This window comes from Pleurodeles waltl, chromosome 4_1 (assembly GCF_031143425.1).
Source record: "Pleurodeles waltl isolate 20211129_DDA chromosome 4_1, aPleWal1.hap1.20221129, whole genome shotgun sequence".
Lineage (NCBI taxonomy): Eukaryota > Metazoa > Chordata > Amphibia > Caudata > Salamandridae > Pleurodeles > Pleurodeles waltl.
Window position 1 is genome coordinate 659,026,367 of NC_090442.1, and position 10,300 is coordinate 659,036,666.

General features: G+C 42.4%; 1 protein-coding gene across 1 annotated transcript in view; it reads left to right on the plus strand.

The window, feature by feature from the left end:
- The window catches only part of XPOT (exportin for tRNA), a 710,192-nt gene extending 701,370 nt beyond the window's left edge, over window positions 1-8,822 (plus strand). Inside the window, exon 25 of the mRNA XM_069229126.1 lies at window positions 8,170-8,822. Within this exon, the coding sequence (XP_069085227.1) occupies window positions 8,170-8,196 (27 nt within the window). The 3' untranslated portion in view covers window positions 8,197-8,822. The remainder of the gene's footprint in view (window positions 1-8,169) is intronic.
- The last annotated feature ends 1,478 nt before the right edge of the window (window positions 8,823-10,300 follow it).

A 10,300-nucleotide genomic window follows, 5' to 3' on the forward strand; every position in this document is an offset into this window, starting at 1 on the left:
AGACTCTGATTCAGAACGAGATTCGGATGGGGACATCCAATCGCTTCCAGTGGCGCAGTACGTGAGTACATCAGCCCCTTCCCATCACCCAAAGATAACCAAAAAGACTTCAGCACTGATCTTGGGTCCACCACTGCTTGCCGGCCATGGTCGAACCCGAAGAACACATGCGGTTGACCAACCCTTGGTTTTGTCACCGAAAATTAAGACCAAAGTGCAATCTGCGCCGACCGAACAGTGTGCAAAACACCGGATTCGGGATCAAGTTGAAAAGCAAAAAAACTGCCATCGACTTCGGAGCCGACATTCTCGGCCCAACTAAAACATTCGGACTCCAGATTTTCGGAGCTGAAACCTGTGGGTGGAAAATATGCTCCAACTACCGAGGAGTCTTCTGAAATAAGGCCTGTATTAGAAGTAATGGACATTAAACAGCGCAAAACCCAGATATACAAAGACACTGGAAGGATTATTGCTTCTTCTCCTCCTCCTACAACAAAGAGAAAGTTAACTTTCCAAGAGACTCTAGAAGTTGGGTCTCCACCTGCTAAAATATTTAAGCATAAGGAGAAACCAAAGGCACTACAACAGCCTTCACCACCACATTCTCCTTTACTTACTGCTTCTCCACCACCACCACCTTCACCTACACAATTTTCTCCACTATCCCCTAACTACACATGGGGATGATTTAGGTGATACTCATTACAACGTAGATCCATGGGATTTATATGATTCAGATACCATACCTTCCAATGATCCTGATTCATACCCGCTTAGGCCATCTCCACCTGAAGACACCACTGCCTGTAATCAGGTCATAGCTAGGGCATTTGCATACAGATCCCATTGAGGATAAGTGTAGGAAGTTAGCTCTGTATATACTATTTCAAAGTAAGAAATAGTGTGCACAGAGTCCAAGGGGTCCCCTTAGAGGTAAGATAGTGGCAAACAGAGATAATTCTAATGCTCTATTTTGTGGTAGTGTGGTCGAGCAGTAGGCTTATCAGAGGGTAGTGGTAAGCACTTGTTGTACACACACAGGCAATAAATGAGGAACACACACTCAAAGACTTACTCCAGGCCAATAGGTTTTTATATAGAAAAATATATTTTCTTAGTTTATTTTAAGAACCACAGGTTCAAGATTTACAAGTAATACTTCAAATGAAAGGTATTTCACTCAGGTATTCTAGGAACTTTGAATAATCACAACAGCATGTACAGTTTTGACAAAAATGCCTATGAGCTATTTTAAAAGTGGACACAGTGCAAAAATCAACAGTCCCTGGGGGAGGTAAGTAATTGTTAAGTTCACAGGTAAGTAAAACACTTACAGGGTTCAAAGTTGGGTCCAAGGTAGCCCACCGGCAGCTCAAGGCCGGTCAGGTGCAGAGTTCAAAGAGGTGCCCAAAACACATAGGCTTCAATGGAGAACAGGGGTGCCCGATTCCAGTCTGCCAGCAGGTAAGTATCCGGGTCCTCCGAGGGCAGACCAGGGGGGGTTTGTAGGGCACCGGGGGGGGACACAAGTAGGCACAGAAAGTACACCCTCAGCGGCACTGGGGCAGCCGGGTGCAGAGTGCAAACAGGCATCGGGTTTTGTATTGAAAGCAATAGGGAGACCCGGGGGTCTCTTCAACGATGCAGGCAGGCACAGGGGGGGGCTCCTCGGGGTAGCCACCACCTGGGCTAGGCAGAGGGCCGCCTGAGGGTCGCTCCTGCACTGGAGTTCGGTTCCTTCCGGTCCTGGGGGCTGCGGGTGCAGTGTTGGTTCCAGGCATCGTGTCCCTTGTTACAGGCAGACGCGGTCAGGAGGAGCCTCTGGATTTCCTCTGCAGGCATCGCTGTAGGGGCTCAGGGGGGTCAACTCTGGCTACTCACGGGCTCGCAGTCGCCAGGGAGTCCTCCCTGTAGTGTTGGTTTTCCGCAGGTCGAGCCGGGCCCGTTGGGTGCAGAGTAGAAAGTCTCACGCTTCCGGCGGGAAACGTGAAGTCCTTGAAGTTGTTTCTTTGTTGCAAGAAAGTTGCAGATGGTTGAACAGAGCCGCTGTTCACAGGCGTTTCTTGGTCCTTGGGTGCAGGGCAGTCCTCTGAGGCTTCAGAGGTCGCTGGTCCCTGTTGGATGCGTCGCTGTTGCAGTTTTCTTCGAAGTTGGGAGACAGGCCGGTAGGGTTGGGGCCAAAGCAGTTGTCGTCTCCGTCTTCATTGCAGGGCTTCAGGTCAGCAGTCCTTCTTCTTCTTTAGGTTGCAGGAATCTAGTTTCCTAGGTTCTGGGGGCCCCTAAATACTGAATTTAGGGGGGTGTTTAGGTCTGGGAGGGCAGTAGCCAATGACTACTGTCCTTGAGGGTGGTAACACCCTCTTTGTGCCTCCTCCCTGTGGGGAGGGGGCACATCCCTAATCCTATTGGGGGAATCCTCCATCCACAAGATGGAGGATTTCTAAAAGTAAGAGTCACCTCAGGACACCTTGGGGGTTGTCCTGACTGGTGGGTGACTCCTCCTTGTTTTTCTCATTATCTCCTCCAGCCTTGCTGCCAAAGGTGGGGGCAGTGGCCAGAGGGGCGGGCATCACCACTAGCTGGGATGTCCTGTGGCGCTGTAACAAAGGGGGTGAGCCTTTGAGGCTCACCGCCAGGTGTTACAGTTCCTGCAGGGGGAGGTGAGAAGCACCTCCACCCAGTACAGGCTTTGTTCCTGGCCACAGAGTGACAAAGGCACTCTCCCCTTGTGGCCAGCAACATGTCTGGTGTGTGGCAGGCTGGCAAAAACTAGTCAGTCCACCCTAGAAGTCGGGTATGTTTTCAGGGGGCATCTCTAAGATGCCCTCTGGGCGTATTTCACAATAAAATGTACACTGGCATCAGTGTGCATTTATTGTGCTGAGAAGTTTGATACCAAACTTCCCAGTTTTCAGTGTAGCCATTATGGTGCTGTGGAGTTTGTGTTTGACAAACTCCCAGACCATGTACTCTTATGGCTACCCTGCACTTACAATGTCTAAGGTTTTGCTTAGACACTGTAGGGGCATAGGGCTCATGCACATATGCCCTCACCTGTGGTATAGTGCACCCTGCCTTAGGGCTGTAAGGCCTGCTAGAGGGGTGACTTACCTTTGCCACAGGCAGTGTGGGGTTGGCATGGCACTCTTTGAGGGGAGTGCCATTTCGACTTAGTCATTTTCTCCCCACCAGCACACACAAGCTGTGAAGCATTGTGCATGTGCTGAAAGAGAGGTCCATAGGGTGGCATAAGACATGCTGCAGCCCTTAGAGAGCTTCCCTGGCATCAGGGCCCTTGGTACCAGGGGTACCAGTTACATGGGACTTACCTGAGTGCCAGGGTTGTGCCAATTGTGGAGACAAAGATACAGTTTAGGGAAAGAACACTGGTGCTGGGGCCTGGTTAGCAGAGTCCCAACACACTTTCAAATCATAACTTAGCATCAGCAAAGGCAAAACGTTAGGGGGTAACCATGCCAAGGATGCATTTCCTCACAATACTTTTCTGTTTAGGATCCCCGTCATAAAAGCTTTTATGGAAGGCCTTAAAAGAATTATTCCACCTAGAGATCCACCAGCTCCTGCCTGGAATCTTAACATCATGCTCACAAGCCTGATGGGTCCACCATTTGAACCCATGCACTCTTCAGTTTCTCCCATGGAAGGTTGCTTTCCTAGTAGCAATTACTTCCTTAACAAGAGTTAGTGAAATTCAGGCATTCACTTTAAAAGAAGCTTTCTTCCAAATTCAAAAAAATAAAATAGTACTTAGGACTAACCCAAAATTCCTACGTAAATTAGTTTCACCATTTCACATCAGTCAGTCAGTGGAATTGCCAGTCTTCTTTACACAGCCAGATTCAGTTGCTGAAAGAGCTCTTCACACTCTTGATCTTAAAAGAGCTCTCTTGTATTATGTAGATAGAACAAAAGATTTCAAAAAATCTAAACAACTTTTTGTGGCTTTTCAACAACCTCATAAGGGTAATCCTATTTCAAAACAAGGATTAGCTGTTAACAATGAATAGTACAGTGTGTTCACACTTGCTATCTTAAAGCTGAAAGACAGCTATTAGTAACTCCTTAAAGCACATTCTACTAGAAAAAAAGGAGCTTCAATATCATTCTTAGGAATATACCAATGGCAGAGATTTGCAAAGCAGCCACATGGTCCACACCACACACATTTACTAAACATTAGTGTGTGGATGTGTTATCTCTCCAACAAGCAAATGTTGGTCAAGCAGTGCTTAAAACACTATTTCAAATTACTCCAACAGGCTAGCCACCACTTATTGTGGGAGGGGACTGCTTTTCAGTTTATGCAAAGCATGTGTATCTGCAGCTACACATGCCATCAAATGGAAAATGTTACTCACCCAGTAGACATCTGTTCGTGGCATGTAGTCCTGCCGATTCACATGCACCCTCACTCGTCCCCGGAAGCCTGTAGCCGTTGTAGTACTTTATGTAAATATATATATACACTGCATTAACATCTTCTTTTCTTACTATATATATATATATATATATATATATATAGATATATATATACACGCATACATATATATATGTACATATACATTTCTTCAATCTTTACTTCACCCTCCTGCGGGAAAACAGTCTAACGAAGGACTCAATGCCCATACGCACTATCACCGAAAGGAGGAGTCACTCTATCTCATGACTCGACAAAGCTTCTTCGAAGAAAAATAACTTGTAACACTCCGAGCCCAACATTAGATGGCGGACTTATGCAAAGCATGTGAATCTGCAGCACTACATTCCACAAACATGTCTACTGGGTGAGTAACATTATATATATATATATATATATATATATATATATATATATATATATATATATATATATAATACAGTGATGATTACCACTCTATAGTTCTATTTAGATCAGTTTTCACAGCAGTATCATTTTTTGTTTTGAAATAAGTCTGGTGCCATTTGAGGAACCTGCACAGAACTTTAAAAAAAAAAAACTTTTCATCCACATCAGCTCCTTCTGCAGTGTGAATCTGTACAGCCTTTTTTCGAGCATTTAGATTTAAAGAGGTGTTTAGGGTGGTCATGAAGGGTTTGACAAAATAGATATAACTGGATAGTTGCACCGGAAGCAGTCCCACTGTACCAAAAAAAAATTAAGTCTGAGCCTCCTTATTAGCTGAAGGAGTTTTATCTTAAGTCTGTCCTTTTGGTACTGCAAGACCAGTACTGGTTGATTTGATTGGCTGGCTGTAACCCAGAGAAAAGTGTTGCTGCTACCATTACAGGACTCTGGGCTCAGTACCCATGCCCTGAAGTAGAATTAAAAATAATATAAGGGGGAGCAGGGAAGGGACACCCTGACCTCCTGACATTTGTAGGTTAGACCCAGAGGGCCTGTTGTGGGGGGGAGGAGGGGAGGGCTCCACCAACGGTTGGTTGGGCACAGTCGGCCAACCCCCACTGCACACAGCTGAAGGGCGTGCTCAGCAGGGAAGTTTGGGGAATATGATAAAAAACAGAACTTCACTGAAAAAACAAAAGGTTAATGTTGCCATTAGTGTGGTAATAAGATTTTAACTTAAATTTAAAAAAAAAAAAAAAAAATCACAAATTCACTGAAAGAATCGAAGGTTAAAGTGACAATATAATTGGGTATAGTAATAAGATATTAGGTTACGTAAAAAAAAAAAAATGTGTCAAAAAAAACAAAGGTTAAAGTGACGTTCTAGTTCTGTGTTGAAACTAACATTTGAAATTAAAAAAAAAAAAGAAATTCACCAATTATAGTTTACTGAGTGAACTATATCTTGCACCCACCATGCTCTACTTAAGACTTTACATATTGTATCACTAATGACATGTTTAAATTACAACATTGATGACATCTCAAATGACATCATTGATTGCATCATCTAGTCATCCTGGTAGCGCCTTATAAGGTTAGTAAACTTGAAGTAATTCAACACAGTACATCTACAGCCAGTTTTCTATCACCAGTCATGTGATAATGGACATAACTTTTGACCACATGCTGGATACCTAGCATTTCTGTCACGTTGTCCATATTTGGTGGCCATTAACCTCTTAATGCCATTATTCACTCAGATCTCTACATAGACCTGTATGGTGTATCCCTCTTTTCAATCCTTGAACTCCCTGCAAAAAAAAGAGTTTGTATTATATTCATTTCAAGGGTCTCACCCTTATAAAGGCTTAACATGCCCGCAATTGTAGGTCAGGAGGTTGAAAGGTATACATTTGCCACTGAAAAGGCACCTGCCTTGGAAGTCTGGATAATCCTCTGTAGTGTGGTGAAATGCACCACGCACATTCTTGAGGTGGGCACAGTATCCTATAACCTTAGACCCATGTTTACAACACCAGTGTGAGACAAGCCATCTCTTAAGAGGGACACCACTATTTCTACTTTATTCAGTAATCTGCAGTGTATCAATATTTTCTGCGAAGTTCTGAAAATAAATATCCACACCTTGTAAACGTCTTCATTATATAGAATTTGTCTATAGCACAGCATTCCAATTGTTCTACACCGTCACTTGCCCAGATTTACAAGTCATTAATCTGTTGTCAATGGAAGCAGAGTTTGCTCACAGATTTCTGTCATTAAAGAATATTCTACTTTGAAACACTACTACTCTGCAACCAACATCACATGCACTCAACTTTTACCTTGTTTAACGTGGAGTACTTATTGCACCCCAGATTTTAATGATTTGTAAACAGTGCACCATGTAAGTTTGAACATGCACAACCACACCTGCCTCAAGGACTTGCGCTATATCCATTCTATGCACTCACACACTTTCACACAGTAACTAAAGCCTGTGCATGGTTATGGTGTTACCAGTGATGTCCTCGATGACTAGAAATGTCATCAGTGATGTAATTGAACATGTCATGCGTAATTTAACGTGAGGTCATAAACGGTGCATAGCAGAAGCAGAAATTATAGTTAGCTCGGTAAATTACAACTGGCGAATTTCAGGGTGTTTTTTTTTTTTTTAAACGTTCGTTTTTTGTGTTATTTCATTAACCTTTATTTTTTTTCAGTGAACATGTATGTATGTCTGTATGCACGTATGACTGGCCCACCGGCCCTGGCATTGCAGCGCACTTATTTTCAGTTGGATGTGCACTTGTGATCAGACAAATGCTATTTGCTGCTCGCAGGGCAAAAGAGCTTTGATGGTCCTTGGGATGCCACTTATTGGATGTCATCCATCATTGACTGGTTGTGATGACATGGCAGTATGTGCATAGTGCTCACACTCCCACCAATTCAGTTCACAGATTTGTTCCCACCTCTAGAAGATTCCTGATATCATGAAGATGAAGATACTGGATTATAACAAATCTGAGAAAAAGTTATATTTTGATGTCTTAGAGTCAATGTTACCAAAGTTAACATTTTCCTCTTTAGATTCCGAATTATAATGTAGAATTTATGCCCTCTGTGTTCTCTAAATATCTATTAGACGCCATGTTACGCATCTGTCCTGCGACATGATGGGAGCACAGCAGAATTTAAACATTTTGCCTAGCCCCTCCACCTTTTGAAAAGGATTCGGACTTTAGTGGTCGGAATGTGAGTTGAGACTTGTCTGCTTGATTACCTCTTACTGTTTATTGATACATCGATCCTGGAATCCTACAATTCACTATACTAATTTATCCTCAAGAAAGTGTTCTCTGCTGGATATTGAGCAATCGCCCTTGCATTCTGAATTTGAGGGTGGCTATATCACAATAACACCAAAGGTACCTTCTTTGAAATGTTTGGAAGATATGACACAAACTTAAAGATATATGGCCACAGGTACACGCTTCTATAGGCGATCTGCAAGTTAGACTAATCCCTGATAAAAAGAACATAATTTCTTCCACTCCTGCATGGTGGATCATGGCAGACTCCCCCACTTGTAGTCTGTCTCTCTTGGTATTTGAATACAACTTAAATTTGCTCCAATATCATTGGTTGTAATTTACTACTACTCGTCTAATCAGCCAGTTTTTGAGATTCAGTTTGTGATACAAGATATGTGTTGTCTAATCTCGAAGTTTAAGACTTTTGAGTTTTGTGTTGTGTTTGGTTTTTTATCTTGTAAAAAACATTTTTTCAGCCATTATTTTCTTTTTTCACAGGTTTTCTTCCAGAGAGCCAAAACTTGAAGAACTCACTGGACAGCAAAGGCTACTGTCCTTGTTATTGGACTCCAGTTATTAATTTATGTAGAGTTCTAAACTCTGTGCCATACAATCTGGTGGTCCCAAAATATATTGCTTTGCAATAAATAGTAGTAAATATTTTCATTTGTTTTATGGTATGGAAGAACATATGCCTTTTGTATTGCTTTAATAAGGGATTTGACAGTGTTCAAGATTGTCTGTATTCCTGGCAGAGCTGCGCTATTTTTCTTTAATTTGTAATTAAGTTGAGCCGTGGTTTCAAATGCAAGAAAACAATGAAATTGTATCATTAATTTGATTGGATTTTTTCGAATGAAAAAAATTAAAATCCAAGATGAAAATTGTTCCTTTATGTGTACATAAAATTGCTTTTGAGTAAAACATGTAACTGTAAATGAAAGATGAATTCCCATGCATTGCTCATTTATGGCTGCAAATAAACATTCTAATTCATTTTTGTAGATAGTCAAGTAATGCATTTGTTACAGCAACCTTAAGCTATGTTTGTGCCTCCCACAAAACACAAATTGGTTAATTATCCATAGGAAATGATCCTGAATACTTTTTATTTGTGAGAAAGAGAAATAAATTTTATGTAGTTAAAAACAGTGTTTTGTAGCATTGTTGTATTTATAAAGCTTGAACAGAGACCAAAACAAAATGCACCAACAAATAACTAAATTAGAATTGAGGGTTAAACATCCGAAACATTGGTGCCAAGGGTTTTGCACAATTATTTTGCTCAAAATCAAATATCTTAAATGTTGGCCCAAACCTTGATTAGCAATTAATTGTTGTATTACACTGGTTTACCCAAATACATTTGTCACATGAAAATAGCAATAACAAATGGGCTGTAGAAAAATATTTCCCCATCACAAAAACATTTTTTTGCTCAAAAGTATTTCCGTGGTCCAGCCACCTCTCCAGCAATCGGCGAGTTTGTAGTAACCATTTCCCATTACCCAGCGTTGGCCTTTGCTCAAAAAGCACCCTGTGCAAGCCCAAATTTGGTGCCCCCTGCCTCGCGTCCTCTTTAATTGTCTTATGTATTGAATGTTTGAGACGAGCAGAAGAAAGGTGAGGGGTGAAGGATTAAGGGCCGTCGTAGAAAAAAAAAAGCTGACAAGGGCGTCCGCAGCCTTCGGGGGGAAAAAGAGTTTAAGCACGCTTTTCTTTAGCCCTAATTCAGAGGGAGACTGCTGCAGGGAGCACTAGCGCCCCTGTGGAGGTCTGCGCCCTGGGCCTGGGCCCAGCTCGCACATGCTGAAGGCCGGCCCTGCCTTTACCAATACCTTAAATCCCTTTTCAAGACACGGTGTTCTGTGGCGCGAGAAGTGGGTGTAAGCGCGGCTCCTGTATCATCATACAGGATATCCAAACAAGGCTTCTTGTTCAAGAGAGTTCATGCGGAAACTTGCTGCCACTTTCCTTCTTTCAAACTGGACGGAACACACAAGGGCATCTCCTTGCTAGCCATCTTCAGCTGCAACATTTACAAACAGTGCGTGCACCGTGGAATGAGAATTGTGCTTCTCTGGCTATTTGAATGATTAAAGAAAAAAACATGTCACTCCAAGCACACCTTTGTTAGCTTCAAAAAGACAAATTAGTCTGCTTTCTAAAGCTTTCACTTGCTCTACACATACACACTGTATTTCAGTGCATAAGCAGTAGTTATGTTAGACTGCATTGCATGCATCCAGATTTGTATTGTATGCAATAATTACACAAAGAGGCCTTGCCACATATCAACTCCATCTTGTTCACAGATCGTCATAGCTGATAGTCATTTGCCCAGTTTAGTGTGCAGATTAGTACCTTAACAATTCGTTTTAGCTTCTCGAATTTCAAGCGTGTAATGCTAAGTCTGTGTACTTAGTGCAAGGATATAGCTCCGTGACCATGAACAACATTGCTCAAGTGTGTTTTCGGTTTGCTCCGCCCAGTGCCTCAGAGCATCATTTCTTCTTGGTGCTATTCCCACCGAATCGTTTGAGTATCAATATTGTGCTGTGGTCACACCTAGATAAAGCGACTAAGGAATCTCCCACTACCAGTATATATTTATTGGGTTAAGTAGCCT